The 16,742-nt window shown below is 41.7% G+C and overlaps 1 protein-coding gene across 1 annotated transcript in view; it reads right to left on the bottom strand.

Moving 5' to 3' along the window:
* Positions 1–16,742, bottom strand: part of Spag17 (sperm associated antigen 17) — a 235,607-nt gene that overhangs the window by 9,747 nt on the left and 209,118 nt on the right. The window contains exons 41-44 of the mRNA XM_036191366.1: positions 15,538–15,637; positions 14,277–14,370; positions 12,191–12,559; positions 2,789–2,925 (exon numbers count right to left, since the gene is read on the bottom strand). Of these exons, the coding sequence (XP_036047259.1) occupies positions 2,789–2,925; positions 12,191–12,559; positions 14,277–14,370; positions 15,538–15,637 (700 nt within the window). The remainder of the gene's footprint in view (positions 1–2,788; positions 2,926–12,190; positions 12,560–14,276; positions 14,371–15,537; positions 15,638–16,742) is intronic.

The following is a 16,742-nucleotide window of genomic DNA, read 5'->3' as shown; positions in this document are numbered from 1 at the left end:
AAAGGAAACACTGTGGACACCAGATAAGAATGAGTGCTTGGCCAAAGGAAGACGTAAAAGATTTACGGTCTCATGCAATTCTTACAACATCCTCACTGTTGGGCTGGAGCCTCCAGCTCTCCCCTGTAGGATCAGGAAAGCCTCACTGCCCCTCCAAACCCTACCAGCTCAGAGTCTCTGAACAAAGGAAAGGCACCAAAAGCCGGTTCCGCGTTGCTGGCAACTATTGCAGCTTCCTCCCTGGAAGTTGCCAGCCACCCAGGTTCCCGCCTGAGCATTCAGCTTTGCATCATACTTGGACACAAACCCAGCTGGCAGCAGACAAGTCATCATCCCTTGCCTGCAACCCGCGAAATTCTCCCTGCTTTGGTTGTGGGGGAGGTGACTTACTTCTCTGGCCTCAATCTCTGGGATCAGAGAACCCTCCTGGGAATTGCTCTCAATAAACCTGTTGTAATTTTTAAAATTTGGCTTGATCTGGCTTACTGCATCAGTGGGGAAACTTATTATGGTGGAGGGGGGCAGAAAGCCTATTAATTATAAAAATATTTGAGGTTTTGCCTTCAAGAAAAGAAAGTACACATTCGGAGTTGATAGGTCATTTGCTCAAATGCTTAATTAAGTAAGGTTTGCCAGATTCTTAGGTCTGTGCTCTTTCCTCTGGGGCAGTGGTGATCAAGGGTTGGTTAGCTTCCTGCAGAATCTTCTGGAAGACTCATGGTTACTGCTCCTGTTCTTGGAGTTTCAGACTCTCTGTGTCTGGAGTAGGAGAGCTCTGCATTTAAACCGTTCTCTGGTGTTGCTAACTCTGCTGGCCAGGAAGCCACAGGGGAAACTCTACCCTCTGCCCATCACTGACATCACCAGGGGTGGGGAGGGGGGGATTAAACTGCAGACTCCCCTGTCACATATCACACTTAGTCAGAATCTGCATATCTAACAAACTCCTGTGGAATTCATGTGCACATTCAAGCTTCTGAGCATGATTATCAGTTACATATGCGCTGCATTCTAATACGACAGCCAGTGTCCATCATGAAAGTGAAGAAAGGTTCATTATTTTTTGACTTGTGAACATAAGGAAGCATTCCTATCAGAGCTAGTGGGAAAACTTTATCTGAAAGGTGCTGAGGAAGGACAGAAGAGAGAAACCTGCAGTGGTTGAAGAAGAGTGAGCTGGGCAGAGCAGGGTGAAGGAGCAAATTTTAACAAATATACTGTTATGGTCCGTTTTCAATATGAGGAGCTCTCAGAGCCACAGAGAACAAGAGGTGCTGGGCCTCTTTCCCTCCCTAGCTGTGGCTGGTACCTGCTGGTCTCAGAACTTGGAGAGCTGGAAAGTTACAGGTCTGTGATGTGACTGAGCCCAGGATTGGAAAAGGGGGCAGTCACAAGTCTCAAATTATTTATTAGGTAAGGCTTTGCATCCTAAGCCAACAAAGGTAAGGAATTTGGGAAGGGGCGTGTCCTGACCTATGGGGAAGAGAACAAGAATTTCTCATGATAGGGTGGGGTGGGGCAGCATGACCACAACATAGGATAACCACCTTGTCTTCTCAAATCACGCCAGCCATGTTTGCCAGTTCTCTATGCTGGCATCCCATTATGCAGAATTATATATTAAAAACTGCTTTGTTTCCCTTAAACGCTTGACTTTATTATTATTTTTTTCCCAACAACATGAGGCTCCAGTTCTTTGGGCTTTATCCTAAGCATTGTTAAGTGAAAGGCTTTGGAGTTTAGGTTCTGGGGCACAGTCCTTTGGGATAAGAGATTATTAGATGCATTATTGACACCATGGACAGACAGGCAAGGGCTCAGAGGGTTCAGGCCACATTGATAAGAGTGCCTAGGCTGTAAAACAGGATTCCTGTGAGATTACAACTGTCCTTGCCCAACCTTACTGGCCAGCCATGACCCAATGGGAAATGTCTGCAGAGACAGCCTCTCTTCCAAGATGATCTGTCTTCCCTGAAACAGACAATTCCAGCAGATATGACAGAGTCACACCTAGCCCCACAGCTGCATCAACTTCCTCATTCCAAAGCCCCTCCCCGAGCTCCAGCTAGCCTTTCCCTCCATTGCAGACTCTCCTTATTACCTGAGGAGGGAGGCTTCCCCTCAGTATTATGTGTTAATAAACACAGTCCCAGCTGTTGAAGTCAGACTCTGGTCTCTTTCTGCCTTTTGTCTCTTTAGGATACCTCAGATATCTAACACATGTGATAGAGGTGGGGGGTCCTTTCTTATAGGTTTCAGAGGAAGTGGTTGGAGAAGGAGATTGAAAAGTTTCCTTTTCTTTTTGGCCCAAGCTTGGCAGTTCTATGAGTGACCAGGAAGTGTTGAGCAAAAGAATGCCAGGTGATGGATAGACAGCCCTTGTGGCTGTCCTTAACCTAGGGCCCACAGGGCAGGGAGGGCAAGCTTCTAGGCAAACAAATGACTTTAGTTCTGTAAATACAAAGGACTGTAGTTTCAGGAATTACCACCATTTAACCAGAATGGAGGAACTTTAAAAATGGCATAGCCCTGGCTAGCAATGAGACTGAAGGCCAGTGATGTCTTTAGCCAACAGAGAGCACCTGAATGATTCTCCCCAAAGTGACCATTCCTAGGGAGCTTCCAGCTGGCTGAAGAAACTCAGCAGCTGGTGTGAGCCAGTGGCAGCAAAGCGCTGCCTTCCTTATGTTCCTGTGGAGAAAGAATGGGGCACAGGGCTGGCATGAACTTCTCAGTGACTTCCATTGCACAGAATGCCCTGGGAGACTTACCCAAGCATCTCTGTTACCTTGGCAAGAGGTTGAGACTTGGGCTTGGAACTCATCAAATAATGAGGTAACCTCACTTTCTCTTTTCTTGCTTGTCCGGTAACATCCTGCAGCAATGACTGGGTTGGAATTTTGATGGGCATAAAAAAGTCTGGTTCTATTAGAGAAAAAAGTATAAATTAGGGCACATCTAAGATGTGGATAGCACTGTCAGAGCATGGATGAGCACAGACCAACCTGGAAACTTCTCTAGTCATTTTTTAAAATTAATTTATTATTAATTATTTATATTATTTATATGCATGTATATGTGTGCATATTTGCATGTGCAAGTGTGTGTGTGTGTGTGTGTGTGTGTGTGTGTGTGTGTGTGTGTGTGTGTGTGAATGTGTATGTGTACGTATGTAGGAGCACGTGCCCCAGAGGTCAGAAGAGGCATTGGATCTCCTGGATATCGAGTTACAGGTGGTTGTGAACTGCCTGATATGGATGCTGGGAACTGAAATCTACTCCTCTGAGAGAGCAAGTGATCTTGATGGCTGAGCCATTTCTCCATCTCCAGCCCTGTCATTAAGCCTTAGGGAGCCTAATTAAAGAAATAACTTCTTTTTTATCACTTCTCTTTTTCCATTTGTCCATTTTGCTAGGCAGTTCCACGTGTATCACCTATCTCTGTTCCTTACAATTTCTCTATGAGATGGTGGGCAGATGCTGTTAGCATCATTAAGAAAATAGAATTCTAAGTTTTCAGGTAACTTGCCTATGATGAACTCATCTTACACTTTGTATCAGGATCCTTTCCATTACATTAGCAAGGGTAGCCAGGGAAACATTGACTCTGAAAGATTTCCTAGCACTAAGGGGGGAAGGTACCACCTTAGGAAATTTAGATTTTATTTTGATTCCTATAGCTTTAAAACATAGCATAGTAAATGTAATTGGATTAAATCAGGTTTATTTTTTTTCTTTTTTTAATTTTTATATTTGTGTTTTAATTTTACACATCAGCCATGGGTTCCCCTGTCCTTCCCCCTCCTGTCCCCACCCCTACGTTCCCCCCAGCCCCTCCCTTCCATTACCATATCCTCCAGGGCCAAGACTCCCCTGGGGATTCATTTAAACCTGGTGGATTCAGTACAGGTAGGTCCAGTCCCCTCCTTCCAGGCTGAGCAAAGTGTCCCTATGTAAGCCCAAGGTTCCAAACAGCCAGCTCATGCACTAAGGACAAGTCCCAGTCCCACAGCCTGGATGCCTCCCAAACAGTTCAAGCTATTCAATTGTCTCACTTATCCAGAAGGCCTGATCCAGTTGGGGGCTCCACAGCTTTAGGTTCATAATTCATGTGTTTCCATTCATTTGGCTATTTGTCCCTGTGCTTTTCCAATCTTGTTCTCAACAATTCACACTCTTACAGTCCCTCCTCTTTCTCAACAAGTGGACTCCTGGAGCTCCACCTGGGGCCTGGCCGAAGATCTCTGAATCCACTTCCATCAGTTATTGGATGAGAGTTCCAGCACCATCATTAGGGTGTTTGGCCATCCCATCACCAGACTAGGTCAGATCAGGCTTTCTCTCAACCATTGCCAGCAGTCTACAGAGGATATATCATTGTGGATTTCAGGGGACCTCTCAAGCACTCTGCCTATTCCTGTTCTCGTGTGATCATCATTTATCATGGTCTGTTATTCCTTGCTCTCCCTTTCTGTTCTTGATTCAGCTGGGATCTCCTGCTCCCCTAAGCTTTCTTTCCCTCGGCAATGGAGACCATTTTCTAAATATAACACTAGTATCACAGACACTGAGAGAAACAATCAATCAATGGGACCTGTTGAAACTGAGAAGCTTTTGTAGAGCAAAGGACACCGTCAACAAGACAAAGTGATAGCCTACAGAATGGGAAAAGGTCTTCACTAACCCCACATCTGACAGAGGGCTGATATCCAGAATATATAAGAACTCAAGAAATTAGACAACAAAATGCCCAACAGTCCAATTAAGAAATGGGCTATAGAACTAAACAGAGAATTCTCACAGAGGAAGTTCAAATGGCTGAAAGACATTTAAGGAATTGCTCAACACCCCTAATTATCCAGGAAATGCAAATCAAAATGACTCTGAGATACCACTTTACACCTGTCAGAATGGCTAAGATAAAAAACACAGAAGACAGCTTATGCTGGAGAGGATGTGGAGCAAGGGGAACTCTCCTCCACTGCTGATAGGAATGCAAGCTTGTACAGCCACTTTGGAAATCAATATGGTGCTTCCTTAGAAAATTGATAATCCATCTCACCCAAGACCCAGCTGTAGCACTCTTGGGCATGTACCCAAGGAATGCTCAATCATACCACAAGGGCATTTTCTCAGCTATGTTCACATCAGCATTGTTTGTAATAGCCAGAACCTGGAAACAACCTAGATGCCCTTGAACTGAAGAATGGATAAAGAAAATATGGTACATATACACAATGCAGTACTACTCAGCAGAGAAAAACAGTGACATCATGAGGTTTGCAGGCAAATGGATGGATCTAGAAAAAATCCTGAGCGAGGTAACCCAGACTCAGAAGGACAAACATGGTATGTACTCACTCATAGTAGGATACTAGATGTAAAATAAAGATGACTAGACTGCTACACAACTCCAGGGAGGCTACCTAGAAAACAGGACCCAAGGAAGACCCAGGAATCGCCCAATGACAGAGAAATGGATGAGATCTACATGAACAACCTGGACGACAGTGGAAGTAATAAATCAGAGGTTTAAATCCTTAGATTGGTACCTTTTATGTCTCTCTCAGTCATTTGAAAGAGGGCAAAGAAGTGAATAATCCACAAAGCTGTGGCTGTTTATATTTACTCCAAATATTCGGGAGGTTGAACTGAAAAATGTGCTTAAGTCATCCTGCTTAAAAATCTTTTGTTGGGAGGCTGGGGATTTAGTTCAGTGGTAGAGCGCCTGACCAGCAAGCACAAGGCCCTGAGTTTGATCATCAGCTCAAAAAAAAAAAAAAAAATCTTTTGTTGGGGAGGGGGTGCTGGAGAGATGGTTCAGAACACTTGCTGCTTTTCCAGATGATTGAGTTCACATTCCAGTATATCACAACCATCTGTCATTCCAGTGCTAAGAGATCTGACACCCTCTTTGAGCCTCTGCAGACAAGTAGCAGATAATCACACACACACACACACACACACACACACACACACACACACAGAGAGAGAGAGAGAGAGAGAGAGAGAGAGAGAGAGAGAGAGAGAGAGAGAGAGAGACTGATTGATTGATTAATTTTGGGGGAATTCAAATCATAAAGCAAGGAAAAATGGGACCTGAGCCTGCACGATCTACAGGTGAGCACCACACTGGAAATTCATTCTGCACAGAGCATCTCATTTTGCCTTTGAAAAACCATTGAAGTGGGGGCTGCAAGAATGCTAGAAGCAGTGAGGCTGCTGTAGGAAGCTGAGGAGGGGCTGACAGGACCTGGGGGGCAGGTAAGGTGCTGAGGACTGTGAGGAGGGCTGAGCAGGTCTAAGGAGGCTGAAGGGGCTGAAGGGAGCTCTTCGGCTGTTATTCTCAATGTGCTCTCTGTACCTTCCTTCATTGTAATTTCACTCAACATACATCTGGGTCCATGCACTTGGTCTGTGCCATCGGGAAAGCAACATGTCCCAAGTTGACCTGTAAGGACTGTTTCTGGATAATCCTACCAAAGCTAACAGGGTTAACACTACTTTGCCTCTTGAATTATGGATCTGGAAGAAGTGGAAACTTGGGCTTCCAGGGTCAATATCCCTGCCATATGGAGTAACCTGCCCTTTGTAGGTGAGAACAGAACCAAATGAAATCAAGTAGTCAATGGGACATGAAGAAGGCAGTGAGAATGTGAAGACCATCGTCTATTCTCTGGTTTGCTTTTGAGCAGAAGTAAATCCACTACCTCCCCCTTTTTAATTGAATATGTGTTTTCTCATTTAAAAAAATTGAAAAGCCCTAGTGAATACAGCAGAATTATAGTCCCTGGCCTTCTCTGCCTGTTTACAGATAAGGAAAATAGAAATGTAGAGGATAGACACTTCTTTAAGAAGCTGTTAAGGAGTGCCAGGGCTGGAATGTGAACTCCAGTGAGTCAGATTCCACAGATCCCCAAACATTTCTGGACACCATTATCTCAGAGTAGCTAGCTTCTAGAAAAACAGATTCCTAGGCCACAGTCCAGACAGATCCTGTTGTCAATCAAGCAAGCAGAATCTCTGGGAGGTGGAGCTTAGCAGTTAGTGTTCTGATGTCTGTGGGCCACCATTCTTCAGGTAGGCATCCTCTGTAACAGCTTGATCCAATGGGTATTAATTATTTGCTCATACTATTATTACTCCTAATAGAAAATGCTGATGAATGAGTTTGTTATGTGTCATGTGCTGCACTAAGCAGTTTGTGTATATTAAGCAATTCAGTTTTCATAACCCTTTTATGCATATAACCATGTGCATAACATGATTTCTGGCTGGTAGAAGAGGAGACAGAAGAACTACAAATTATTTGTTCCACAGCATGTTATCTAAGTTAACTTTGGAACCAATCTTGATTCTTTTTTTTCATACACTCATTCAATTGATCAGGCTTACCGGCCTCACTTCCACGATATATTTATTTCTAAGTAATTAGCTTCTTACCATCTTTCTCTTATGTGTGTATATGTTGTATGTGTGTGTATATATGTGTGTGTGTGTGTGTGTGTGTGTGTGTGTGTGTGCATGTGTGTGTGTAGTGTGTGTGAGTGTATGGCACAAGTGTTCAGAGGCAAGATGTTGATGCTGGGTATCTTCTAGAATCGCTTTCCACCTTAACATTTGAGACAGGGTCTCTTACTGAACTGGGGGCTCATCAATTTGGCTAGACTTGCTGGTCAGCAAGCTCCATGATTCCCCCCTGTCTCTGCCTCTATAGCTCTGGAATAAGACATTCACTGTTACATCCAGTTCTTTATATTTGGGTTTCTGGGTGAACTCAAATCCTCATGCTGCATGGCAAGTGCTTTACCAACTGAACCATCTCCTCAGCCCATTTTTCATCATCTCCACTTGGCCATGTGAGTCCAAGTCTTTGATCATTTTTTTTCTTTTTTAAATTATTATCATATTTGTGTTTTAATTTTACACATCAGCCATGAGTTCATCATTTTTAATCTGCATAATTTCTGTCCTTTCCTGCTGCCCCAACCTTCTCCTACTTCTTCCTTCCCTTGCCACAAGCTCTCACCATCACAACCATCATGGAGATCTTTTATGTCTTTGTGTGTTGTTGTACACTGTGTGAAGATATATTGCTGTGATTGGTGTAATAAAAAGCTAAATGGTCAATAGCTAAGGAGGAGTTATATGTGGAACTTCTGGGCAAAGAAAAAAAGAAAAAGAGGAGGAATCAAGATGTGTGGGAGGTGCCAGGAAACATGGAGAGGAAATAGAAGGTGCAAGATGGAAGAGCAGTAATGCCATGTGATAGAATGTAGATTAGTATAAATGGGTTAATTTAAGTTATAAAAGCTAGTTAGGAAAAAGCCTAAGCTATAGGATGAGCTTTCATAATTAATAATAAGTCTCAGTGTCATTATTTGGGAGTTGGTGGCCCAAAGAAAAGTATGCTTACATATACTTTTTTTTAGCCCAATATGGGGCTCAAATATTCTAAAAAAGGGCCTAAGAAAGCCATCTTTCAGGTAGGCCCAGCAAACAGAGGTGAGGCTCTTTTAAGCGCAGCAGAGCACTTGAGCAGCCAGCCTGCTAGGTAAAAATGCCTGCTGCATTGTGGATACAGGAACTTCACAGAGTATGAGGCTAGGCTTTCAGGGATCTGAGAGGGTTGGAACCAGGCACCAGAGCTGTGTAGCAGCTGACATGGTCATTTAAAGTTTGTCTTGTGGTCAGAGAATGCTGCAACACAAAGAAAGTCAGGTCCAGATCCAGAAAATGGTTATAGACAATCATAGAAAAAGAGTTTAAAAAATAATAGTCTTTAAAGAAAGAGTAAAGTAATATTAAAAAAAAACAAGTCACATAAGGATGGAAAATACACAGGGTATCTGGATCCTGTATGATGCTTTGTTGACTCTGAATTTTTTTAAATGCTAATGTACAAAAAACAATAGCTACTGAGAGACATTGAATTATGTAAACTGCTAAATTAAACCAAACTATATATTTTAAGAATGTCTTAACTTCAAAATGGAATTCAGAATATATGTTGCATTGGGAGAGAGGTTTTGTTTCTATGGGAAACAAAAAGTTATGGTTCTCTTCAAAATTAATGAAGATCAGATTTGATTCAGGGAGACTTCCTATTTTTGGTTATAGACATAATAAAAGAAAAAAAGAAAGAGTATAGGACAGATAACATATATGCTGATCCCTCGACATGGGAACAGCTCTGAGACTAGATGAGACATAATAAATCTTGCTGGCTACAGAATTCTCATGATTTATTATTACATGCCATTCTTTCATATGGCTGGGTAGAGATTTATATTATATTTTGGCTATGCCGTCCAAATGGACTTACAAAGTTGACAGATGCTTCTACCTGCTCAAACACAGAACATACAAGCTGACTTGTGCACACTGCATATTTCATACTTGTATTAATGCAGATATATGTTACCTTTAGAAGTTTGTATGTTTTCAGAAAGAAAAAAAGGACCAAACAACAATGAAAACAAGTATCCTGGGTGAACCAGCCACCCAAGATGCCTCTGTTGCAGTTTCCTAGAAATTCTACATCCAGAATAACTTCAAAGCTGCTAGCTGAGATGGGCTAGCCTAACAGACTACTCCAGCCAGGACTTCAGATAAGCTCTACACTTTTCCATTAGACATAGACTAAACAAACAAACAAAAATAATACAGCTAGCTCTCCTAGGACTTGACCATTATCTCAATTTTTCCAGGGTTCCCTAAAGATGCCATTGTCCCCAGAGAGCAGGAAGCAATCTAGAGAACATGATGCCCACATTCCCAAGAGTTAGGATGGGTGGTTTTGGGTCATTTTGTGGGTTATGGATGTTTGTCATCATTTAGGAGGGTTGGTTACAGGTTGTTATTGGTCATAGTCAGGAAAAAAGCTGAACAAAGGAGATTAGGTTCAAGAATCTCTTTCTGAAAAGAAAAAAGGGGGATATAGGAATGGCCAATTAAAAGGGTAGATTATTGAATCTACTTTAAACTAAAAAATGACTATTAATCTCAAATATTTTACATTGGTATGGATTTGTATAGTGATACAAATTTAAGGTTATTTTTGTTAGAAAATACTCTATGTTTCTACTCTTGTTTAAGATTTTGTATCTATGCAGCTCATTTAACAATGTAATGTAAATTTCCAGTCCTTGAATGTTATTATTATAAACTATTTAGGATAATTAAGAAATACAGATTAGTAGTTAGTCATCTAACAATCAAGTTTATGGCCATGATAGGTATGTTTTCAAGGTCAAATAGAGATATATTTTAGATAGACAGATAGTCTTCAAATACTTCAGAGACCTACAGAATATGCATTTAAGACGTCTTAATAACCTAAGGCTTTTCATGACAGTAAGACATGTCTGTTCCTGTCAGCACCAATTTACTTCAAAAAAGGATGATGGGCATTAAAAAACCTCCACATGGAGTTTGCTTTTATTGTGAAAAAGTTAGCCACTGGGTAAGAAACTGCTCTTGACTTGACTACTAACAGTATGCTGTGGAAAAGCAGGTCACAAAAGGAGGTGATTGCTGAACTTTGCCAAGACAAGGTAGGATAGTCCTTCAAAACTTTCCTGCTTCACAAAAAGTCTGTCGGATATTTTAGGCCTATAGATCAAAGATGGATGCCCCAATGTTACAGTGGAAACTTGGGTGACTGTCTAGGAAGTCAGATGTTTCTGTTCTTTCTATGGTTTTGGAAGTTACTTGCTCTGCACTTGTTTTTCAGGTAATAGTATATCCTTCTTGGGTCTCTGATGGGGGTTGAAGACTAAATAGTACACAGTTTTCCTTGATACCAAATTCAGAAAAAAAGTATATAAGATATAAAAGAAACATAAAAGTATAAGTTGTTTATCTAAGGAGATGTTTTTAGGTCTAAAAAGATAATTTTAGAATGGATATACAAGTTATGATATAAAATGTATTAGGTATAAAACCTTGGTCTCATTAAGCTAGGATAGATAACAAATGTGTTCTCCAAATCTGCAAAATACATATGGACTAAACATTGTGAATATAATTCTTGGTTTTTGTTTTTGTTTTTGTTTTTTGAAACAGGGTTTCTGTATGTATCCTTGGCTATCCTGGAACTTACCTTGTAGACCAGGCTGACCTCAAACTCACAGAGACCTATCTGCCTCTGTCTCCCAAGTGCTGCGATTAAAGGCGTGCACCATACCTGCCCAGCTGTGAATGTAATTCTTACTTGGTAATTGTTCTTATTTTATATAGTTTTACTACGTTAGAGTTAAAATCTTTCCTTTCTATTTAGGTAAAAAGGGGGGATGTTGTGGGATATTTGTACATTGTGTGAAGATATATTGCTGTGATTGATGCAATAAAAAGCAGAATGGTCAATAGCTAGGCAAGAGAGATAGGCAGGACTTCTGGGCAAAGAGAGGAAGAGGATAACCGAGGCATGGAGGAAACACCATGGAGATGAGGAATGAGTTGGACACACAGAATGGGAAAGAGATAAGAACCATGTGGTAGAACATAGATTCATAAAAATATGGGTTAACTTAAGTTATAAGAGCCAGTGGGACAAGCCTAAGCTAAGGCTGAGCTTAGCTTATTATTAATTTTAGAATTAATAATAAGTCTCTGTGCTGTTATTTAGGATCTGGTGGCCCAAGAAAAAGTGTGCTTACATTTGTGGGCTCTTTTTCTTTGGATATACAATCTTGCTATGTTTTCCAGGCTTGCCTAAATTTGCAATCCTACTACCTCAGGTTCTCAAGTAGGTGTAATTGCTCTTTTTTAAAATATTGTGTACATGAGTGTTTTGCCAGCATGTATGTCTATGTACTATGCATACCTGGTACCCAAAGCAGCCAGAAAAGGTTGTTGGATACCCAGGAACTGGAGTTACAGATGGTTGGAAGCCCCACATGGGTGCTTGGAATAGAATCCAAGAACTCTAGAAGAGCAGCCAGTGCCATTCCCTCCACCCAGAGTAATCTCTTAAAAATATAAATTTGGTGGTGCCAGGGAGAAGGGTCAGTCAATAGAGCACTTGCTGCACACAAAGACCTGAGCTTGGATTTTCAGCACCCATGTTTAGGCATGGCAGCATGAGTCTGAAATCTCAGTGCTGGAGACACGAGACAGGAGAATCCTGCATTTTGAGGAGATACAGAATTTACTTTGAACCTGTGTTATAAAGATAATGATGGCTATACCTTCAGTAGGAGGTCTGGCGACATTTTCAATTTGGTTTTGGCTTGCAGACTCCTTGGTAGATTTTATTAAATTTTCAATTTGATTTTGGCTAGCAGACTTCTTGGTATATTTTTTTAAATTTTCAATATGGTTTTGGCTAGCAGACTCCTTGTTAGACTTGCTTACAATTTCAGTTTCATTTTGACTATCAGCCTCCTGGGTAGATTGTGCTAAATTCTCAGTTTGGTCAGAAGACTTCTTGATAGGTTTGGTTACATTTTCAGTATCACTTTGGCTATCAGACTCCTTGACATTCTCAGCAGCATCCTCTTTTGGAAGGGGGGGTGTATTTGCAGCTTCCTTTTCTACAACTGTTGTCAGTGTAGAATCTAGAAATCCCAAAACAAACAATGGAAGTCATGTTATGGCCAACGATATAGAGACAACTAAGGCTTGTACAAACAACACTGAACAATGAATTTCTCAATGAGCAAGGTGTTTCCCCTTTCTCCTGAAAAAACTACACATAAGAACCTCATTGAAAGATTCCTCACAATATGGTTGGTGTTTGCCACTAACAAATAAGGCAGTTCCTGCAGAGCAAATTCTCCCTAGGAACTGGCTGGATCTTGTGGATGTTAGGGCCAGATGGAGCTATCACCAGCCCAAGGCCAAGCACCCTGCCTCTGGATTTACCTACTAAACAAAAATGATTTCTAATCTATTCATTACTGTGAAAATTTATCTCTTCATTAAAATATGTACCTTTAAGAAACAGGTACTATATGAAACAAAACAACTTTAGATGAATGTATGTATGACTGGGGAGGTGAATAGACTTGTTTATGTGTAAAGCCTGGATGAGCAGTCAGCTATAGCTGCCCAGTGACTGTCCTGAAAGCATGTTGACCTTTTGAGGAGTGGGCTAGGGTTACTCTTATTTCCCTGAGTTGTGGCAAGTTTAACTGACAACCCAAGGCCCATCAACTCAGATCACCTGATCTCACCTCACCACAATCACAAGTGATTTTTCTGACCCTGATCTCTGCTTTGCAAGCTCAATTTGAAAATATCTACCTGTTTTTTGTTTTTGTTTTTGTTTTATTTCCTGGCCACCCACATTCTGGGTAGATGAACTGTAGGGATGACATTGAGCATGGAAACATCTATCTGAGTCTTCTCAGTATTTGGTTTCACTAAGAAGTGCTAAATTCCATTTCATCATCAACTCTTTCAGCAAGCAGCTGCTGAGAATATGGACATTCTCTTTTTATCCATGTTCCCGTCAGTATATCTGAGAAATGAACAATTCCACAATGTCCTCTGATATAATGCCCCCTAATAAAGGTCCTGGGTTCCCCCTTTCGATCTGTTACAGGTCATTTTTATGTCACACAGTCTCTTTTGAATGACAGCAGTTGTCCCATCTTTTTGGTTTCATGATATCAACTCTGAGTGTGTGTGTGATGCTGGGGACTGAACTCAAAGTCATATGCCTGTTAGCCAAGGGCTCTACAACTGACAACACATCAACCCTGACAATGACTATGTTTGAAGAGACCAAGCCAGCTGTATTGTACAATATCTACAGATTGGTACACATTTGTCAATTATGTCCTCTTGGTTAGATTCGGATAAAAGACTTTTGACATTCTGTACAGTTACTATGTACTTTACACTCCGTGAGAAAGGTACTTGGTGGTCTTACCTTTGATGAAAACTTGACTACTTAACTAAGGTATCAAAGACTGAATCTCCATTGTACATGTATTTTCATTTTACTCACTGTAATTAATAAGCATGTGAGTTATTTTGAGATCATGTGAATGTCCTGTTCTCAAAAAGCCTTTCATTAATCCTTTGGTTAGTCAGATCTTCTAAATGCTGTTAGGCACAAGAAATGAATCTGAAATTCAATTTCTATCTTGCTTTCTTTATGTAACTCAGACATATCTTTAGTATGTAGGTAATAATAGCATGTCCTGTCACCAACTCTCATTAAGACAATGGGTAGTAAGAACTAGCTAGCATCATCCTAAGGGGCCATATTGGGTATGACTTAGGTCATGTGAGGTGATAGGAATAGTAATCATATAAATGCCTTACCTGAATGAAGATCCAGATCAGATGTTTTGGTTGTGGCTTCATTTTTCTTTGTAAAAGGAGGCAGGTTTTTGGAAAGCTTCTCCAGATAATTATACTTAAAGAAAAACCCACAATACATACTTCAGACACACACTTATTTTATGTAACCATCACAAATATGTTAATTAAGTTGACAGACAATGCTGACAAGGCTCTGAAGATGAAGTTGAAAACTAAAATTCTGTGAAAGACTAATTGAATTCTAGTCTTTGTTAACTAGCCATGGTTTTGGGAATTTCATCTGGTTAATAGTAGTATCCTAAATTTCCAAGAACTCTAGGGCACTGTGGACACATGAAAGTGTTCACTTTGCTTTGAGGTTTCAGTGAGAGGCAGTGAGGTACCCTGAGGGGCAGTGAGGGACCATGAGGACCAGTAAAGGGCAGTGAGGGTCCATGAGGATCAGTGAAGGGCAGTGAGGGGCAGTGAGGGTCCATGAGGTCAGTGAAGGACAGTGAGGGGCCATGAGGTCAGTAAAGGGCAGTGAGGGACCATGAGGGGCAGTAAGCAGCAGTGAGGGGCAGTGAGGACCATGAGGTTCAGTGAAGGGCAGTGAGCATCAGTAAAAGGCAGTGAGGGGCCATGAGGAGCTGTGAAGGGCAGTGAGGGGCCATGAGGGGCCATGAGGGACCATAAGGGTCAGTGAAGGGCAGTGAGTAGCAGTAAGGGACAGTGAGAGGCAGTGAGCAGCTGTGAAGTGCAGTGAGGGGCAGTGAGTTGGAGTGAGGGGAAGTGAGTTGGAGTGAGGGGCAGTGAGGGGCAGTGAGGTGCAGTGAGGGGCAGTGAGGTGCAGTGAGGGACAGTCTAGTGTGTGGCTTAGGGTCTTTGGAGTGTGCTCACATGGAAGAGGAGAATGTTGAGTGTCTGTGGGTGTCTAAAAACTCACAGTAGCTAATGGTATTCTAACAGTTGTTAGCTGAGGGAGCTCTAATGAAATAAAGCTATAATTAGAGTTTGTTAGCAGTTGGTAAATCAGTGAGGACTTGGCCGGAAGAAGAAGGGAAGAGACAGAATGGCAACAGTCTCATGCAAGGGGGAAGGAAGCAAAAGTGATACATGCATGGAGAGTTTCCCTGTCACGTGATCACATGTTTGAAGCATGAGAGTTATTTGGTCAGATGGTTGCGATAGGCAAGTAAACAGTATCAGGAAAGAGCCTACAGCTTAACATGCAAAGCATCATTTTATAAAGGTTAAGTTATTATGAATTACGTTCAATTACCTGTGACTTAAATAGTGGGCTCAATTCAGACTTAAAATAAGGTGTTACTTCTTTGGTCCTAATTTGCAACAAGTAATTTCGTGTTCTCTTGATATTTTCCCTGGTTCATATTTCCACAATGATATACAAAAGAACACACATAAAACACATTGAAAAATTATTTTGCTTTAGCCCCAAATCCCCCTGGAAACCATTGCGCTCACTAACAGTAAGACTGAGAAGGGAAAACTCACTGGACTCTTTGTTTTCTTTCCCTTTGAGATAGGATCTCACTATTTAGTCCCGGCTGGCCTGGAATTGGCTTTGTACACACACTTGGCCTTGAACACACAGAGACTCACCTGCCTCTGCCTTCCTAGTATTGGGATTAAAGGTGTGCACCACCAGATTCTTTTATTTGGGGGTGGCCTGTTCACTTTGTACTTCTACAGTCACATTTCTTACTTTGTAAATCAGATTCTTATAGGAGACAGGGACTAATGATGCCACTTGATCTCAAATGTCTAAAGCCAAGGTCCCTTTCCAGTGCCTGAGTTTTTTTTGTTGTTGTTTTGTTTTGAGGTTGTGAGATCCTCTGGAGTGGAAGTGACGGCCACAGGCTTCCATAATTACAGCAGCAGGAGCAGCCACATGAAACAAACAGCAGAGTCCAAGAGGTTGTTAGGAAGTAAAACAGCAACATGACTCTGCTGTGAGCTGGCTTTTCCAAATCAGAATGCTTCCACTGGGAGGCGATACTTGCTGGGAGGGGGGGAAGGCCAAGGAGCTCTAAACTGGGTTATCGGGTAAGCCTTGTCATCTCCATTTTTATAGTTAAAAACCTTGAGGTGCAGGAGACTCAACACTTAGTCTAAAGAGTAATTAACACAAGGTGGAGCTGAACAACAAGCTGGGTTATACAACTTTAAGCTCATGGTCTTGACAATGGTACCTTCTAAGCAACAGGCTGATCATCTTCACATTTTATGGATAAGCAAACTGAATCCCCGGAGTGAAACAGCCAGTTGGCATAGTAGAGTCCCCCAGGAATCATACTTGAGCTGTCCCTAGACATGCTGACTCTGAGACCAGTGACCATACACAGACTGCATGCCCAGAAAGACTGTGAAGTACAGTCAATAAGCCATCTTGTTTAAATGACTTTAACTTCCCATTAAAATGCCTTCTCTCTCCTGACTCACGGGACTTCCCCTTCAAGCAGGGCA

This window comes from Onychomys torridus, chromosome 6 (genome assembly GCF_903995425.1).
Source record: "Onychomys torridus chromosome 6, mOncTor1.1, whole genome shotgun sequence".
In the NCBI taxonomy this organism is placed as follows: domain Eukaryota; kingdom Metazoa; phylum Chordata; class Mammalia; order Rodentia; family Cricetidae; genus Onychomys; species Onychomys torridus.
Note: the sequence above shows the minus strand (reverse complement) of the source record. Positions and strands in the feature narration are given on the sequence as shown.